General features: G+C 41.1%; 1 protein-coding gene across 3 annotated transcripts in view; it reads right to left on the reverse strand.

Annotated features, from left to right (window-relative positions):
* The window catches only part of LOC149153342 (folate-sensitive fragile site protein), a 320,620-nt gene that overhangs the window by 51,471 nt on the left and 249,811 nt on the right, over nt 1–19,338 (reverse strand). For all 3 annotated transcript variants that reach the window (XM_089439784.1, XM_089439786.1, XM_089439785.1), the window contains 2 exons: nt 17,102–17,188; nt 16,877–16,968 (listed from right to left, as the gene is read on the reverse strand). In XM_089439784.1, coding sequence (XP_089295910.1) covers nt 16,877–16,968; nt 17,102–17,188 — 179 coding nt within the window. The remainder of the gene's footprint in view (nt 1–16,876; nt 16,969–17,101; nt 17,189–19,338) is intronic.

The raw sequence follows: 19,338 nt of genomic DNA on the forward strand, positions 1-19,338 counted from the left end.
TTAAGGAGGTTAGCAAGAAGAGGGTACAAGGATACTTGTGGAGATGAGTCACAATGTTGCTATCATGCAGGAGTAAAGGAATCTTGGAAGGTTCCTATTACCCACCATTTTGTGGGTAATATCCCTGGGAGAAAAAATTTCTCCAAGATGGTCCTCAGCTGGTAGCTAGCAACCCCTTGCAGCCATCAACTAGCTCATTATGCCATTTCTCCACCACCTGAGCTAGCCATGTGGTCGCTCGTCCATCTACCATGATCGTATGTTTAAAGGTGGGCCTCCTAAATCTAAAGGTATGACATGTCATTTGGAAATTAAGTACTGTAGTTTGCTTATCATGGACACTTCTGGGCATGCATTAATGGGGGGATTCAGCGTAAAGAATGGGTTAGGTCTGTGCATCTGTCCCCTAGACAATTTTTAGGAATTAACCTTGGATTCTAGTGCCATGGGATCTCTTTTACTGACCATTTGGTTTCAGGGATGGTATTTCACGAGAAACCCTGATTTTGGTTGTGTGGTCCCACTCTCTTATCCGCTTATATTACCCTCTTTTCACTCATTATTACCCTATCCATCATTTTTCTTGCTTGGGTCCACATAGGGTTAGCTTGCCCCTTCCCATTGCCCCCACCTTGGCTCATGGCCTGGACTGAAGCCCAAAGGTTGATGCAGCTGAAAAGAAAGTTAAAAGCATATATCAAAACATTCAACAAGAAAAGTACCACAAAATGCAAAAGATGGTTGGGACAAAAACATTTTAGCACGTGGACAAAAGCCAATACATGAGCTCTACCCCATTATCATGGCCATCACCCTGGTTCCTACATGTTCTATGAGCCTTTTTCATCATATAGGAACCAATGATTGTCCCAACCCCTACTGGGCGATGAACTGCCCCACCTTAAAAGGGGGATTCCACTGATATATCTTACACATCATGCTCTAACCCCTTGAGCCCCGAGCAGTTAATCAAAGAAAATCATAAAAGGCAAAAGGCATATAAAGAAGGGTGGAAAAACCAAGGCCAAGGCACCTCATGTACCACGATTGCTCCCTCCTACACATTATAAACCCAAAGTGTGGGCTTCCCTCTTATTAGCTACCCTTGTACCCCAGCATGTGACCCAAGGCTGCCCCTTCTCATCCCCTACTTCATTCACCTATCTGTCACATGCCACCACCTTTTGACAGATGTACCTTGACTATATTATCCCCTTTAGAGGTAGAAACCACCTAATAGGGTGCTTGGTTAACCCATTTGGAGTTTAGGAGACATTGGCACATCTCGAAGCCCATTATGGAAGGGTAGGCCATTATGAAGTCCCCACCTATGGTCCATGATTAGGTAAACTCATTTACTCAATTTCTCTAATGACTTGTTGTACTGGAAGGCTAGGGGACGCATTGGAACGTTATGCAGCATTGCAGATGGTTTCCACTTGGGGTTTGGTCTCCCTATACAGGGTCCTAATCCTCCAGAGGGCTACATTGGCACATGTAGGGTAAGTGTTGAGAGCCATGGGCCTCCACAACAACAAATTGCACTCCATGGATCCCCATAGCCATTCCGAGATTGCTCATGGTTCACTTATTGGATGAGGAGGACGCACTTGATCCATCATGCCCAGCTGACCCCGGATCTACACCACACACTTGGCAGATGATCCAGGACTTCCACGATGATGTGGCATCACCTACACCATCACCCTAGCCACTGAGGGTGACTTACAGGCATCTATGATTTGTTTGGAGACCCGTGAGGACACTTGTGTGCCCCAGCTGTCATTTGGAGCACCATAGGTTATTACAAGGGGCCACCCCCTTGTCCACTGCTTTTGAGGGTCATTCTCTTCATTGTGGCACCCATGGACCTCATTAGGCCTCTTAGAGGGCCCTACGACATGCATAGATTATTATTTGACCTCTTGAGAGGCTTATCTTTTCATTCATGAGCTAGTTTGGTGGGCTTGTCACCAAAAGTTGTATTATTAGCACATTATTTTATTTTTGGGGCTTATGTAGGCCAAGGAGGCTAATTCAAACTCCTTAGATGTGTATAAATACAAGTGAGGTGAGATCATTTCTCATCATCACTTTTGATTGGATCTCTCTCTCTTTAGAGAATTTCACACTTTTTCTGGAGGATGAATTGGAGCTTTTGTAGATGTATTTTGATGTATGGTTATTGGTCTATCTTCTCTTGGAGCTTCTCTTTTGTCATTTGTGAATGGTTGGATATACTCTACTACATGTAAGTACGGAATTTTGATGTTATTCTTGTTACTCTTTTCATATATGTTGGATTGGGATTTTCATTGTTTTAGGGCTAATTGCTACATGTATGTTAAAATTGGCAACCAGGGCAAAACTTCATGTGGGTCATCTTATTCATGGCTGATAATATTTTTATTAGATTCCTCTCGTCGAGAGGTGTAGGATTGATATAAAGATCATCCGATCCCGATAAGTATTCATGGAGATATGAATTTATTTTGATTATGGAATTATTATCAAGCCGACCTACAACTCATGTAGGCTCAGAAGCCCAACAGTCGCATCTATTCACCCACCAACGTTGTGTATAAATATAAGAAGACTTTTCCTCATTTAGACTCACTCATCTTATCACATCTCTCTCTCTCTACTGCACAGATATGAGTCTCTTCTCTATTGCGCTGAAATGGGTCTCTCTCTCTCACACATGTGAAGCCGGAAGCTGTTGAATTTGAAGCTGCAACTGCAGAAGTAAAGATTGACTTGCGTGACATAGAAGATCTCCTCTTTGGAACTGCGTTGTAGGTTCATCTGAACCTCCTCTGAAAGCCGCAACTTTTGGTGGTGGAATGAAGTCAATCCGATGAACGGTTTGCAGGATATCGACTGCCCTAGTTTGAAGCCAGAAACTGCTGAAACTGAAGCTGCAACTGCAGAAGTAAAGATTGACTTGCGTGGCCTAGAAGATCTCCTCATCTGAACTGCGCTGTAGGTTCATCTGAACCTCCTTTGGAAGCCGAAACTTTTGGTGGTGGAATGAAGTCAATCCGACGGTCGGTTTGTGAGATATGATCTGCCCTAGTTTGATAATGAAGCCGCTAATGTTGATGCTACTGATCTAGGGTTTGCTACTGCTGATATGAATCAGATTTATTGTACTATTTCTCTCTACTGAATTATTGAAGATAAAAGAAGATTTGATCAAAGGGTTTCCCCACACATTGTGGGGTTTGTCCCTGGCTAGCCGCCACATCTTGTGTCTCTTGTCTTGGCTTGTTTTCTGTCGATCGTTTAATGTTCTATCTGCGCTTTACTTTATGTACATGTGATTGCTAATCGGTGGAATATAATAAGAAAAAGAAGTAAACTGTTATAAGCATAGAACATACCATAACTTAACATGGTATCAGAGCTGAGGTGAAGACAAAGCCCAAGCAAGAGCAAGAGCAATCACCGAAGAGAAGATTGGCAAGGCTATTCTAAAAGAACTATGGGGTCCTCAACACTCTTTCCTGCCGAAGACAAGCTCCGTGAGAAAGCTGACTATCACGGATGGAAGATGTCTATCGATCTAACCCTTGAAGATCAAGGAATGTTGGACCATGTAAGAGGCAATATTATTGAGCCTCCATCAAATGCATCCGCTGCTGCATGGAACAAATGGAAAATCGAAGAAGTCAAAATAGAAGATCATCCGGGACTCTATCGACAAGCACTTGGTGTCCTACATCTCTGATCTAGACACCTCCAAGGAAATCTACGACAGACTGATGAGTTTATTTAAAGTTAATGATGCAAATCAAGTTTTGTTTCTTAGAAATAAGTTGAGGGAAATCAAGAAGGGTAAAGATGAAAGTATGCAAGCATACTTCTTAAGAATCACCGAGATCAAGAACGATCTCCTATCTATTGGGGAAACCATTACTGATAGAGAAATGGCACTCACAACTCTCGGAGGATTACCATCTGAATGGTATGTGTTCAGGACTACTCTTCTAAACAATAATGTAATTCCTAGTTTCAAGGAATTAATGGCTAGATGCATTCAAGAACAAACAAGGGTAGAAGAGCAAGAAATGCCCTTGCCTAAAGGTCCTCCTGCTGCTTTTTCTTCTCATGCTAAGAAAAGAAATAATTCTGGGTCTAAATCGAAAAGAAAGGCTGGATTTAAGGGTGGAAGAAAAGGACGATGTTTCATTTGCAATAAAGCAGGTCACTATGCAAGGGAATGCCCTGATAGAAAGGACTCTCACCGTGACGATGATCAAAATCCCTCTCACGGTAATCGAAGGAATGGAAAATTCAACAGCAAAGGTAAGAGGAGAGCTGGGAATCAAGGAAGAGGACAAGCATTCAAGAAGGCTAGAAATTCTAGGATGTATTAAATGCACCTGACCTCAAAAAGGAACCTAGTGTCCATCTTGGCAATGGAAGACAGAGGCTACAAGGTAACCTTCAGCAATGGCAAGGTATGTATATGGAAAAATAATGTTAAAGATGCCTTTACTCTTGGGTTTAGTGTTGATTCATTATATCAGGTCGATGGAAGTCCGCTAAGTGTCATGTCTTGTGACACAACTCTTTAGTCTGAACTTTGGCATCGGAGGTTTGCCCACCTTCATTACAAAGCTCTACCCGATGTAAGACAGATGGTAATAGGGATGCCCGAATTCCAAGTAGAGAAGGTGTATGTCCGGGATGTGCCAAAGGAAAGCTCAAACGGGGACCATTCCCCTCAAGCCAAAGCAAGACCTCCGATATATTACTATTGGTTTACTCAGGCATACCTGAGGTTGGCATTAAGAGGGAGACTACTACACCACATACCCCTGGGCAGAATGGTGTGGTGGGAAGGAAGAACCACACGATGATGGAAGCTGTCCGGGCCATGCTACATGATCAAAGACTTCCAAAGTTTCTATGGGCTGAAACTACAATCACCACTATATATGTATAAAATCGATGCCCTCATCAAGCATTCGGTTCCAAGACTCCTGAAGAAAAGTTCACCGGTAAGAAACCTGATGTTTCTCATTTTAGAATTTTTGGAAGCCCTGTATATTTTCATGTGCCGAAAGAGAAAAGAAATAAATTGGGTGCATCTGGAAAGAAGGGAATTTTTGTGGGCTATGGTGAAAATACTAAAGGCTATAGAATCTATGTAGCCGGTCAAAGGGAAGTCGTAAGTAGTCATGATGTCACCTTTGACGAAGATATGGCTCTCAGCAAGGTGGATAATCTGCTGACTGTGAGTAGCTCTCAAGAAGCCGACAGCAGGGAACCGAAAGAAAAGGCTGATGAATCAATGCCTGATGTAGAAGAACCCATGGATCCGATTGATCCTCCTCCACATGAGCCTTCCTCTTCTAGGAAGAGGCCTTCATGTCTTAGGGCCCTAGTTGATGATGCTGAAGGACATGTTGTACCCCGAGGAACCTTTTGTGAAAGTAAGAAACCTAATAGGTATCAAGGATACCTGACCATCATGAGCACGATCATACAAAATGAGCCTTCGTCATTCTCAGATGCTGTCAAGCATCAAGTATGGAAGGATGCTATGACCGAAGAATATGAGTCTATCATAAAGAATGATGTTTGGGAAGTAGTTCCCAGACCCCAGGACAAAACTGTTGTTACTTCCAAATGGCTTTACAAGATAAAGCATGCAACAGATGGAAGCACGGAAAAGTATAAGGCTCGTTTTGTTTCTCCTAAAAGGAAGGTATAGACTATGATGAGATATTTGCACCTGTTGCCAGATATACGACCATCCACTCGATCATAGCCCTTGCCGCTTCACAAGGATGGAACCTACATCAGATGGATGTCAAGACTGCGTTCTTGCACGGCTCGATCAAAGAAGAGGTCTATGTGGAGCAACCCGAAGGATTTGAGATTTATGATCGAAAATCTCATGTATGCAGGTTGAAGAAAGCTCTCTATGGGCTGAAGCAAGCACCCCGAGCATGGTATGAGAGGATCGATAGCTACTTGATGAAGCTGGGATTCACTAGGAGTGAAGTCGATCCTAACCTTTACTTTAAGGTTGAAGATGACAAGCCTCTCATACTGGTGTTGTATGTGGATGACCTCTTTCTAACAAGTGCAGACCTTCTCATTCACAAATGTAAGAGGGAGATGGCTTCTGAATTTGAAATGAAGGACCAAGGACTTGAAGTGTGGCAGAAGCCAAGGGAAATTTTCCTATCTCAAGGAAAATATGTGGTAAATATATTGGAAAGATTCGGTATGATGGACTGCAAGCCTGTGACTACCTCGAGGATCTTAACTTTTAGAAGTTATATGGTAGTGATGTCGGACCAGACTTGGGAAATGCCTCTGAGTTTCAAAAACTCATTCGCATTGATGTTCTTGGTGAACCTTCGTCCGAACATATGTTTTGCAATTAGCATTGTGAGCTCATATTTGGTTGAGCCTCACTGGATTGATGCCAAGAATCTTCTGAGATGTCTTCAGGACACAATCTCTCATGGATTAAGATACACTGCCGGAGATGTGAGACTACTTGGATATACTGATGTTGATTGGGCAGGCAGTGTGGTGGACCGCAAGAGCACTTCCGGGTGCTGTTTCACCTTGGGATTTGCTTCGATATCATGGATGAGCAGGAAGCAGAAGTCGGTGGCTTTGAGCACCGCCAAAGCAGGATATATTGTTGCTAGCATGACCTCGTGTGAGGCAGTCTGGTTGAGAAAGCTCTTCAGTGAGCTGTTTGGATTTACATTGGATACCACTGTGATTCTCTATAACAACCAGAGGTGGGATTCGATTATTGAGGAATCCCGTATTCGTCCATTGCTCCAGCAGATAGACATCATCTGGGATATGGTAATTTGATGAGCAAGGATGCTCCATCGCATTAAGATGATGTATAGGTTGATACACCGAGGAAAGATCTAATCTGTGATTTTCCCAAACGACTTGGAGTCGGCAAGAAACCCTTGTACAAGGGTCCTGCATGTTGCATACATTGAGCTCTGGGAGCTCTGAGGGCTTGCGGTTCCTACTGGAGCATCATATGACCACAGGGTGACTCACCCTCCCCTGGTAGTGCACACTGGAACAAGATGATTCGCTCTCTTGTGGGACAAGATGATTCGCTCTCTTGTCGAACAGGATGATTCGCTCTCCTGTGTAGCAGGATGCTTAGTTCTCCTGTGAGGCCTGGATTGATGTGTTCTCCATGGCAGCCTGGATTGATGTGTTCTCCATGGCTATTGTAGCAGGATTGATGTGTTCTCCTGTGAGGCCTGGATTGATGTGTTCTCCATGGCAATTGTAGCAAGATTGATGTGTTCTCCTGTGAGGATAGGATTGATTAGTTCTCCTGTCGAGGCATCCTACCCATGTAGTCTGGGACTCATGGGAAGTACCTTTCATCTGATCAATGAGCAGGGAAATGAAGTTAGGGACCATAGTAGTACCGATGGACGCATCGTTGTAACTACCGTACTCCCTACGCTAGGATGACCTCCATTGATCTGGGATCAATGATACTGGTCTGGGACCAGCGGTAGGAGTTGTACCATACTATGACGCTGACTTCGGGTCGGTTGAGACTGGTCTGGGATCAGTGGTACATACTCTGAGACTGACTTTGAGTCAGTGTAGGATGATATTGGTCTAGGACCATTGGAGTTGTACTCGCTATGACGCTGACTTTGGGTTGGTTGAGACTGGTCTGGGACCAGTGGTACATACTCTGAGACTGACTTTGAGTCAGTATGATACATCCTCGATCATTTCTTCTTCTTCATAATTCGGACAAAAGCAGAGTAGAACAGAACAATGCAAGAGCAGAGCAAAACAGAACAAAACAGTTCAGATCAGTGCAGGGCAGAACAAGACAAAGCAGAACAGGCAAAATAGAGCAGAGCAGGGCAAGGGTCAGGCTGTACAAGGCAGTGCATTTGATGGATGAATAGTAACGACCGATAGACAGATTGCAGATGAAGTTCTCCATGGTTGAGAGGGAGTGTTAAAATTGGCAACCAGGGCAAAGCTTCATGTGGGTCATCTTATTCATGGCTGATAATATTTTTATTAGATTCCTCTCGTCGAGAGGTGTAGGATTGATATAAAGATCATCCGATTCCGATAAGTATTCATGGAGATATGAATTTATTTTGATTATGGAATTATTATCAAGCCGACCTACAACTCATGTAGGCTCAGAAGCCCAACATTCGCATCTATTCACCCACCAACGTTGTGTATAAATATAAGAGGACTTTTCTTCATTTAGACTCACTCATCTCATCACATCTCTCTCTCTCTACTGTGCAGATATGAGTCTCTTCTCTACTGCGTTGAAATGGGTCTCTCTCTCTCACACATGTGAAGCCGGAAGCTGTTGAATTTGAAGCTGCAACTATAGAAGTAAAGATTGACTTGCGTGGCATAGAAGATCTCCTCTTTGGAACTGCGTTGTAGGTTCATCTGAACCTCCTCTGAAAGCCGCAACTTTTGGTGGTGGAATGAAGTCAATCCGATGAACGATTTGCAAGATATCGACTGCCCTAGTTTGATAATGAAGCCGCTAATGCTGATGCTACTGATCTAGGGTTTGCTACTGCTGATATGAATCAGATTTATTGTACTATTTCTCTCTGCTGAATTATTGAAGATAAAAGAAGATTTGATCAAAGGGTTTCCCCACACATTGTGGGGTTTGTCCCTGGCTAGCCGCCACATCTTGTGTCTCTTGTCTTGGCTTGTTTTCTGTCGATCGTTTAATGTTCTATCTGCACTTTATTTTATGTACATGTGATTGCTAATCGGTGGAATATAATAAGAAAAAGAAGTAAACTGTTATAAGCATAGAACATACCATAACTTAACAATGTAGTTATTGCTTAATATTGTGGAATTGTCTCTATTATAGTGCTCTATCCATGTATGGACCATGTAGTGTGAGCGAAATCTCCTAGGGGTAAAATTTGATTTTGATAGGCCATTCCTCTTGTGCATTTGAAATATAAAAGCTGCAAGATTGTTTCCACTTGACCTAGAGGGTTTGTGAAGTAATTTTGAGGCCTCCTTGACTGGGAACCAAGAAATCTTACACAAAATCAACATAGACTCCATTCTCCCAAGGATTAAGGCACTGATCTACCAAGGGTGGTCACCAAAACTCTTATTCTTTCACCTTCTCCCAAGTCTAGCCACATTGGGGTGCCTAGGGCATCAATTTCCTGACAAGCTAGCCACTAAAAAAATTTGATCTCCTAGGGTCCTTTGCGTTGTCTTTTCCTCTAGCCCTCCTCCAAATTTGAAGACATTCCGACGGTGGAGTTGGGAGAAAAGCCAAGCCCTAGCTCCGGGACCAAAACTTGCCCTACCATCCCCAAGGCTAGCACTTCCCAGGGTCAAAACATCTTTGACTAATTATATTTTTTTTTATCCTCTCCCCACCTTGTCCAAGGTAATGATATCATTGATTGCTACATTCCTTCCTCATACCCTAGATTGGGTCCACTTGGCCCCACGTGGTCCCACTCCATTGAAAAACCATTATTGAAGAACCATTTGGGATACCAATTCTAACAAGGATTTTAGGGATTGGAAAACTCCTTCACAAGTCTTATCCCATAAACCTAACCCTCAAATCCTCTCTTCCTTCCCCTAGAACACATAGTACCTTGCCTAGAAAGTAAGCAAGTTCAATCCTTCCACGTCTTTTGGGAAATGGATTCATTTGGGTCACTTATATCCGTTGATTTATCCTTCATTAGTGACTCTATTAATACCGGGTCTCCTCCCATCGATGAAAGTCCTTAAATGGAAGGGAGCCTTAGCTGAGGTGACAGTGAGCTAAGCCTCCATTTGTTGCCATTGGCCTAGCATTTTCCCTTTAGGGATCCACCCCCACTCCCCCCTTAGGCCCCTAGCTAGTCTGAGTGGTAATAGTTCCAACACTCATCCAGACCCTTTGGAGGGTGAAGATGAGTCACATCATAGATCAATCATCAAGAGTTGAAGACATAGCAGCAGAGAAAGGAACCTCACATCAATTGTCATCAAGTCTCATGTCGCAATCACCAAGCTATGGTCATTCAAAGTGTCAACACAAGAGTGTTGCTTGATCCCATGTATTTTCCCACATTATTGGTGGAATGTAATTTTGTATTTTTCCAAAATGAGAAAATGTAAAATGTGTGGAAACCCAAGGGTCCCACATGGAATGTGAAAAGTCACTAGAAAGTTCTAAATTCGTGTAGAAGCTCAAAGGTCACATAGGAATTTGAAAATTCACATGGGAACTCAAGAGTCATGAGGGAAGGTCAAGAGTCACAAGGGAGGTGGAGAGTCACCTCATTTGTTATAAATACACCCTCATAGCTCAAGCAAAGGACTTTTCACCTTGGATTCTCTAGCTTGGCATAGGAGAGAAGATCATTCTTTGGAGGAGCAATTAGTGACTAAATGTTCAACTATTAGGGCTAGTGTTGCAGCAATGTAATTGTGTATCTTGGGACTTTCACTTAATCTATGAAGCTCTTAGAGCTGACACACTTTCATGCATGTATCATGGATGTTGTAAGACTATTCTTTTGATGTTTGTAGTATATGTTTATGTTCAAACTTCATACATACTAGAGAAAATGAACTATTTCGTTGGCTTTGGCATGCATCTTGTTGAATGTGCATTTGTCACTGGCTTTTATGATTGTGGTTATCATGTGAACTACTTTGTAGGTTAATTAATGATTCTTTCTATGTTATTGTGTGTCTCTTTTACGATAGTACTATTACTTTTCCTCTAGAGGCTCACTCTTTGTTTTCTGTCCATGAAAAAACCTTATATACATTACAATTGTATGCCTCACAGTGTCAATTTGCTTGTTTGCATAATCTCTTATGTTGATAATTGCAGCCAAGGAAAATCTCTAAGAATAATGGTGGTCGAGCCTATTATCCGAATGGGGCTCCGACTCCAAATGGTGTGAGGTCTAGTTGGGACTTCATACTGGGGAGACCCCATATGTTAGTGGATTTCCAGCACCGTCAACACCAACTTAATGGCATCGACCTCGGTCATCTGATGTAGTTGAATGTAGGTGTCCAACATTTGGACCCATGATCTAGCTGAGCATTTTGATGACCCATCAAAACACGGAATAGACACTTTCCCCAGTGTCTTTTGGAGTTCATTGTTCCGCCTCATCACCTTTTGAACACCATTAGGCTTGCTTTTCATCTAAAGATTGCAGAAGTCTATGAAGCTCAAGGCAGCTTGGAAGTCTCGCCCCAACCTCCTATACTCCACCAAATAGTCCCCAAAGGGAATTTCCTGCTCATTCTACTCCACTTGTTCAGTTGTTGTTTCATTGAGGAATTGTGGCACGCTGGGTAATTGTGGCACGCTGGGTCTGGATGACCTGCTATATATGTGGGAGTGGTTGTACACGATTATGCATGCATGAATGGCTTCTCCATTTTTAGATCCCTTGCCATTTTTGGGATCTTTGGTATGTTTCTCACCCATTGGAGTTCCAGTGGAACCCCCTTTGCTTCCTAAGTTCCTGAACAACTCCACCATCTCCTTTTGGCCCTTAGCCAAATCATTCAGGACACTAAGCAAATTGTTAAACTCTTGATTCTCCTTGTCTCCCGTGATTGTCTTACCCTTCTCAAATGGTTCTTCTTCCTCTCCTTCTGCTTCAGGAATTTCCTCTTCCTCCAAACTTGGAGTGGGCTCTTTGATCTTGTAGTGTCTTTTATAAGTGACCTATGAGTGATCTTCAAAACTCATCAATTGTTGTTATAAACTACCCCTTAAACCTCACAGTTGTCGAAGACCATGCTCTGATACCACAGTAAGATACCCTCCTGAGATATCTCAAATTTTCCCTTTACAGTTTCTAAGTCTTCAGTGGGACATTTCGTCTAACCGTTTGATGACACATTGTTGTAGGTGCATTTTTCCTTTTATATTTAACTTCAAATAAAATACACAACGCTCAAAACACGCAAGGATTTACTCACAACTCTTCAGAAATCTGTTGGCATTAAATTTAAAGAAGATACATACCACTAATAGATGAACCACAACAATTCTAGAAGAGATGTAGCAAGATACAGGCAGAAAATTTAAAGATATATATATATATATATATATATATAACAGTGGGCCTGTAGATGACCATACAATGTATATGCTTGAAGACTTGGCTCACAATGACAATGATGGACTGATAAATAATGAATATCTTCAGCTCATCCAGACTTCAAAAGTTCAACCAACAAGTACAGATCTGTTAAGTAGCTCAAATGGGTGCCAAAATGATGTACTCAGCCTCTATATAACAGCAGCTCAACCCACTAATAATCAACTACATTTACCAGAACTCGGCCCCCTTTTGTAAGCATTATTTTCAGCCACCAGAGGTATATATTTTGGCCTATTAGCATGAGGAGATACATGCCTTTGGGCTTAAATAGACTCAACCACGAATGATATAACTCGAACCTCCTGGTTAATGGTCACAGCCTCAAAGGAACAACCATGAATGATATAACTCGACCTTCCTGGCTAATGGTCACAGCCTCAAAGGAACAACCATGCAGTAAATAAACTCGTCCCTTTAAGAACACAACTCAGCTAGCAAAGGAACATCAGATTTGACCCCTTGTGAGACATGAGAACTCAACCCCTTTCTTCATAGACTCGTCCTGCAAACTCACTAATAACTCGCCCAACAATATATGGAAGAAATCAGCCTCTCTTCAACACTATTCTTGGTCCCAGATTTGACTTGGAAACTTCACCTGGAAGAAGATATATAGAATACACGAAATCAAAGCTTAAAATCAATTGATAACACCTTGAAATCTTACTCCATCTCTGCCATATTTCTCCTTTGAAGCACAATGGCGAAATTTGAGTGATCTCACTCCCAAACTACCTAGAGTGTATGCTTTCAACACTGCAACTAGCAAACATCAATGAGAGTTTCCCAAAAATCCTAGACTCTTCCTTAAGGGTTCTCCAAACAAAACAAAATCTCAAATGGGAAAAAGCAAGAATGAGGAGAGTCTCCTCATTTTCCCTCTTTTATAACTCATTCGCTACTTTTGCCACCATTTTACCCTTTTATTTTAACAAAATACTTTAATGAGTTTTCTCACTTTATATTTTTAAAGTGACTTTTCATTAACCTAGGACCCTTGTCCCATTTTCACCACTTTAGCTTTTTAATGTTTTCACCTAGGCAAATCATGTTCCCTTGATTATTTTTTTCCTACCCTAGCCTACAGGAACTTTATTAGGCTAGCAGACCCCCTTCCTTATGACTCCTAAGTGGAAGGGGACATTACAGAGATAGTGAAAGAAGAAGAAAAGGTTGACAAGATTTGCGTGATGCACAATTTGTGTCATCTACAAATGCCAACACACAGAAGGATGACACTAGTAGCATGGGCTAGAGTACCACTTCACCAAGGCTTTCAAGTATTAGTCACCAAGAACAAACTTGGGAAGAGATTAAAATGGGCATTTTAGCAATGAAGCCAGGGCACTAAAGGAAACAATACTACAACAAGACAGTGCGCTTAAAGACTAGAGAGTTAGGAGTGCTAGGACAAATGCCAATCTTGTCAATCTTGAGGGACAGTTAGATTTTCTAGTGAGGCAGCAACAGAAAACCACTCCTAAGTTGTGGAGTGGCCCTCTTCAAACGTACATAGACTAGACATGCAGCAACAAGAGTCCACACAACATAATTTTAGGCCGTCGATAGATGGTTTGAGGACTCGTAAGAGTGGCATGGGTGGCTAGTGTGAAGGAACAGGAGCCCAAACTTGCAAGTTGCTTTTATAGGATGGCAAGCACATTGGGATGCAGGATCAAGCGATAGGACTTTGGCATATCGACATTCTAGTTATAATCAGAGTAGCATAGTGTTAGTATGGTAATATGTTTCAAGAATTGTTGATTATTGATGGGAGAGACATTCTTCTCTGCGAGGTCATGGACTCCAAAGAAGTTATGGTTGCAATCGGCATCTCCTACGACATAGGTCCCCAATAGTGAGAATCGAGGGAGATTATGAGTTGGTACCCTATCAAATGGGGAATTTATGGGAGGACATTTCTAGCCAAGGGTTCAGCGTAGTAGGAGTGTTAAGGTATTAGGGATGATGGATTCCATATTTGGCAATGGGATCTAGGTGGGTTATTTCAACAATCGGCAGAACTTGACATAGTAGGGGAGTGAAACTGGAAGGGAGGAGGATGACATTATGGTAGAAACTCTTCCCAAGAGACCATCATCATACATTCTTACAAGAATTCTTGTTGATTAGATTTCCCACTAGTTGGGGAAAGATTCCAAGAACAATTTACCTAGGAGTACCGGAGGTCAAAGTTTCTACATGTGGTTGCTGGACCAGATGATGAAGGTAGTGGTAGAAGCAAAGGTAGGAGCATCAAAACTCAGGTTCCTGGCAGTGGGCTTCTAGCCTGTAATTATATCAAACTGTAGCAGTGGAAGCTTAGTGAAAGTATGATCAGGGATCAGATAGCAGTTCTGCCAAACAATTATAGTTTTAGGATGGTTGACTAAATGATGAAGCTTACATGTCTCCTTATGATCCCATTGGAGTATATGATTTCATCACATGACAACCAAGATAGTGTCGTTTAGATATTATCAAACTGCAAGGGCAACGAGCAACTAAGCATGGGAGAATTGTTTCAAAGTTGCCTCAACCTTGTGGGAAGACCAATAGCAACATTTTTTTCTGAGGATATATACACTAGGAAGTTGTATGAAGTGAAACAAGGGAGCTACTTGCAGTCCAGAGATAGGAGTAAGCGACAGGTATGGGGTGAGCCAACGGGGGAAGAGCTTCCAGGACAGGATAATTCTTGGAGAGAGTATTGGGTGGTAGATAGAACATGGAGCTACCTTGTTCATCATCACATTATCAATTGGTATTTCAGGTGGATGATATCTTTTCCCATGATTTCAACTCCTGAAAGTAACCTTAGGGTGAAGATGCAAGAATAGTTGGATCAGCAGGATTCTATCATAGGAGGCAAAAGGGAGAAATTTGGGGGTTATGTTGCTGCTTTAAGAGTCAAGGGACATGGTAGAAGCCCTCTCCAGATTGAGATATATGGAGCATATGGAAACATGTAAGTACCTTGGAGTCGGCTTGGAAAATGATCTAGCTAGCATATTGCGCCCACAGGAATTCTCACTTTTCAATAGTCCCTTATGGAGCAACAATATGGTTTATCACAGGGGGTCTTCTAGTTGTATCTGGGATATCAAAGCATCCTTGCTTAATTTCGAGGGATGGTGCAGAGTATGTTGGAGAAGGGGATCATGAGGAGCTATACTCTCCAATCTTAGTAGAAATATTTGAGGAGCATGGCCTACAACTTTATATGGCAGAGTGTGTCAAGATTGAGATGATACGACAATTGCATAAGAAAGAATTCTGCAGACTTGTGTAGGATCCTAGTATTGGTATTTGAATTGCTTAGGGTCAAGTAATTTCAGGAAGGGAGGATTGTAATGTCTCTTTTTCCAAATGCTGATTGCAATGGCCTAGCTAATTCCCATAGGCTAATGAATATTAAATATCAAGGAATTAATTTATTAAAAAGTGACTAAGGAAAATAAATATTATAAAGTCACTTATTAAAAGAGAAAAAAGTGACCCAAGGTATTCGAATGACCCATGTTATTGACTCATGGTATTAGTAATGGCCATCTCTATAAAAGAAAGTAGGAGCTCATTTAGGGGGACATGATTGGATATTTGATGAATTGATTTTATGGGCTCATTGAGCTTGGTGTAAGGGTTTGTAACCTTGAGTGTGGATCATCTACAGGGGTGAAACTATCCTCCCTAGGGATCAAAACTAGTTTCAGTGTTTCAAGTTACACCTAAGTTAGTCATTTGGAGGGATCAACTAGATCCCTCATTGGTGCTTAACAAGAGAGGGTTTAGAATCGTCAAAATCCAAGGTTCGGGAGATCGATGTACTGGCAACAAACCAGGACTATTTTGGCGAGGGAAATTACATTACAGAGGCAGAGTTAATTGGGGGCAGTGAAATATCTTGAAGGACACTGAGTTGATTTAAGGGGGAACTAGCAAAATTTTGCGAACAAGTTCCATGAATAATTTGTGTAAATTTCCCCAGAATTTATTAATAAAAAATGGTTGGAATTTTGTTGTGGAATTTCATCTGGAAATTACGATTATTGGCTCTTATTTTTCTTGTGTGGATTTAAACAAAAATGTGGGTTCTCCAAATTTTTCCTATTGAATTTAATTAAATTTTACGGAAAAATTATTCCAAAAAAAATTCTAAGGAAATTTGGGGAAAAATCTAGGAGGATTATAGAATAATTCAAAACGGGATATTACAAATTTGGTAAATTGATTTCTCTTTCACATCCAACCAAAAACAATTTTCCCTCAAAAAGGTGTAAAGTTGGAAACAAAGGACACAAGACAAATAACATAACCCAAACAAGGAATGCTACTTTGTATCTAGAATGTACCTACAAAAAGTAGACCAATTAATTGAATTGCTAGTCAATGTTATTGTTATTGTTCAATTTTATTCTCATGACTAATGTAGTTTATAAGCAATTGGCTTCGAACTATCTTGAAATTAACATTATGTCAATATTATAAATGTTGACTAAGCCTTGCCCTTCTTAGGTTCTATATGTTGAAGAAAGGAACATAAGGACAATAAGGAAAATAGCAAACATAATTTTAGAAGGCATCTAAATTATATAAAGAGAAATTGTGGTTGTACAAGAGATGGTGCATCTTCTGTATTTAATAGTATGTGTCCATCAAGAAATCTGATATATGTAAGAATACCATACCTATTTCTTTCCTTCTACTCTTCCTCTCTGATTCGTTGTGCATTTCATCATCACTTTCACTATATGGCCGTTTTTTGTCTCCTTTATCGTGTCTACAACTCAAATAACAATAACAACTCATACAGCATCAACTACAATTATAGGATAACTAACAAGTATGTTACTATAAACTACAACATAATGAAATTATATACAAAACTAAGATTATATCGCTTGGGAAATTACCTCCTTTGTCTTTGTCTCTCCTTATCTTGCTTATGTAATTGGCGTGCCTTTTCTTTCTCTTTCTTATAGTTCAACTTTACAGAGCACCTATTCAAAAATAATCATCGACATAAAAGTGTAAATGCATGAGAAGAAAATGACTAACACAAGTGAATGCTCATAAGATGCTAAACATTACTAAATCCTAAGACAAATATTGGAAGTAAGATCATCAATGTATAAAATTTTAGCACAACCTTGCAATACAGGGATCTGTTAGCTTTGGGGTTTTACTCCAAAAGTGTTGTCACCTAGCCAAGAGAGCACTAGGTCTCCTACTCCTTTGGTGATGCTTGATGGACATATGGATAGCCCAGTTTGAGTAGTATTTGACCTTGTATAAATTGTTTACATAGTGCACTTACCTAGGATGTTGTTATCCTATGTGGCATGATGACTAACCTATTTGGTGCACACAATAGCAAATCCAATTGCGTGCATAATTAGGAGAGGCACCCATCTATTAGGATGAGCACTAGGCACTTCAAAGAGGGCACACAGCCATAAGAGAATAGGACTATGTGCCATACACCTTAGAGTTGGATACTTGACTTTAGGACGCTTCGATTGAAGAGCATACTTCATGGAGGTTTGTTATGGACCCATACACGTGTTGAGAAGCATTGGAGAAACTACCTTGAAAAACATGTTGAAGAGAATTTGGTGCATGAAAGCATGTTGCACACCTCTAGACTGTAGAGATCTTGTGAATGTAATTTTTATTGCAAATTGAAAATTTTCACCTTAACCTTCAGGTTTTTTAGAGCTATTTCCTATGAACCTTCAGCCCTAAAGCTGAATCTGAAATGTGAAATTACCAGTGTTTTAAAAAACGGTCAAGCCAACTCCGACTCGGCCGAGCCCGAGTTAACTTGGCCGGCTCGATCACCGACGCAAAAGCATGGCCAATGAATTTTTTTGGGGGGGGAATTGGACCCCACAGGCAATTCTAATTTGCCTTAGGGTTATATTGAAGTTCATTTACCTCTCCCAACCCTATAAAAGCTACCCAACCCCTCTCATTTCCTCACAGCGATCTCATTGCATTTATGTGAGACTTTGTGAGGAGTTTGTGAAGAGTTGTGGAGTTTGTTTTTGGAGCAGCAGTGAGGAGTCTTGGGCAAGCATTGGAGCAGCAGTGAGGAGCTTCTTGGGCAGCCATTGGAGCAGCATTGAGGAGTTGGTTTGTTGGAGCAACATTGAGGAGGCGGTTTGTGCCTAAAGGTATTTTTTTTTCACTTCTAAAATCTGTTTTTGCTTATTTATTTTTTGTGCAAATCTGGAAATTGAAAAGACTCTTTTTTGTAAAAGGAATGAACATTGAAGCAATGTCATTTTTTTTGCTTTCATTTTCAGATTTTTTTCCTTTCATTTCCAAGTCAAAAGATGGCTCCTAGAGTGAAAGATGTTGCTTGGGCATATGCTGAAATGGTTGATAATCAAATGCATTGCAAATTTTGCCATAAAAAAATTAAGGAGGGTCCTGGGGGCATTCATAGGCTGAAACAACACTTGGCTGGTATTAGAGGCCAAATTACTCCATGTGAATCACCACAAATTGGGAAGATTAGGAAGAAGTTGTTAAATAGCTTTGAGAAGTTTCAGGAAGAAAAATCTAGGCAAAAAGAAATAAAGGCTGAAATTGGGAGGAAGAGGAGTATACAACAGATGATGGCTACCAACCCCATTTTGATTTTGAGGGCTCTTCATCTATCCCTTGTACTAATGCATCCAACCCCTTCTGCTATGTTCCTCCCTCTTTGGAGTCCATGCAAGAAAAAAAGGGTAAGGGTAAAATGAAAAAGAAGGGTGATATGAATATCAAAATTTATTTCATTGTCACACCCTCCTCTCCATCAGATGCACATGGTCCTCAAGCTAGTAGAATTCATATGCAGCCCACTTTAGATGACCTTTGGAAGAAAGAATTGAGGGAGACTGCTTGTGATTACATAGCTAGATGGTGGTATGATGCTGATATCCCCTTCAATGCTTCTCGTTCACCATATTATGAGCCTATGTTTGATGCCATATTTGTTGTTGGAAAGGGCTTCAAAGGCCCTACTATGCATGAGTTAAGGGGGTCTCATTTGCGAAAATAAATTTCCTCTAGTGATGAGTATTTGAAAGATTCCAAAAACTCATGGGCAAAAACAAGATGTACCATCATGTTAGATGGATGGACTGACCAAAGGAAC

The sequence above is a fragment of the Pinus tabuliformis genome, chromosome 9, assembly GCF_031772625.1.
Source record: "Pinus tabuliformis cultivar Carrire ecotype Pingquan chromosome 9, CPIR1, whole genome shotgun sequence".
NCBI lineage: Eukaryota > Viridiplantae > Streptophyta > Pinopsida > Pinales > Pinaceae > Pinus > Pinus tabuliformis.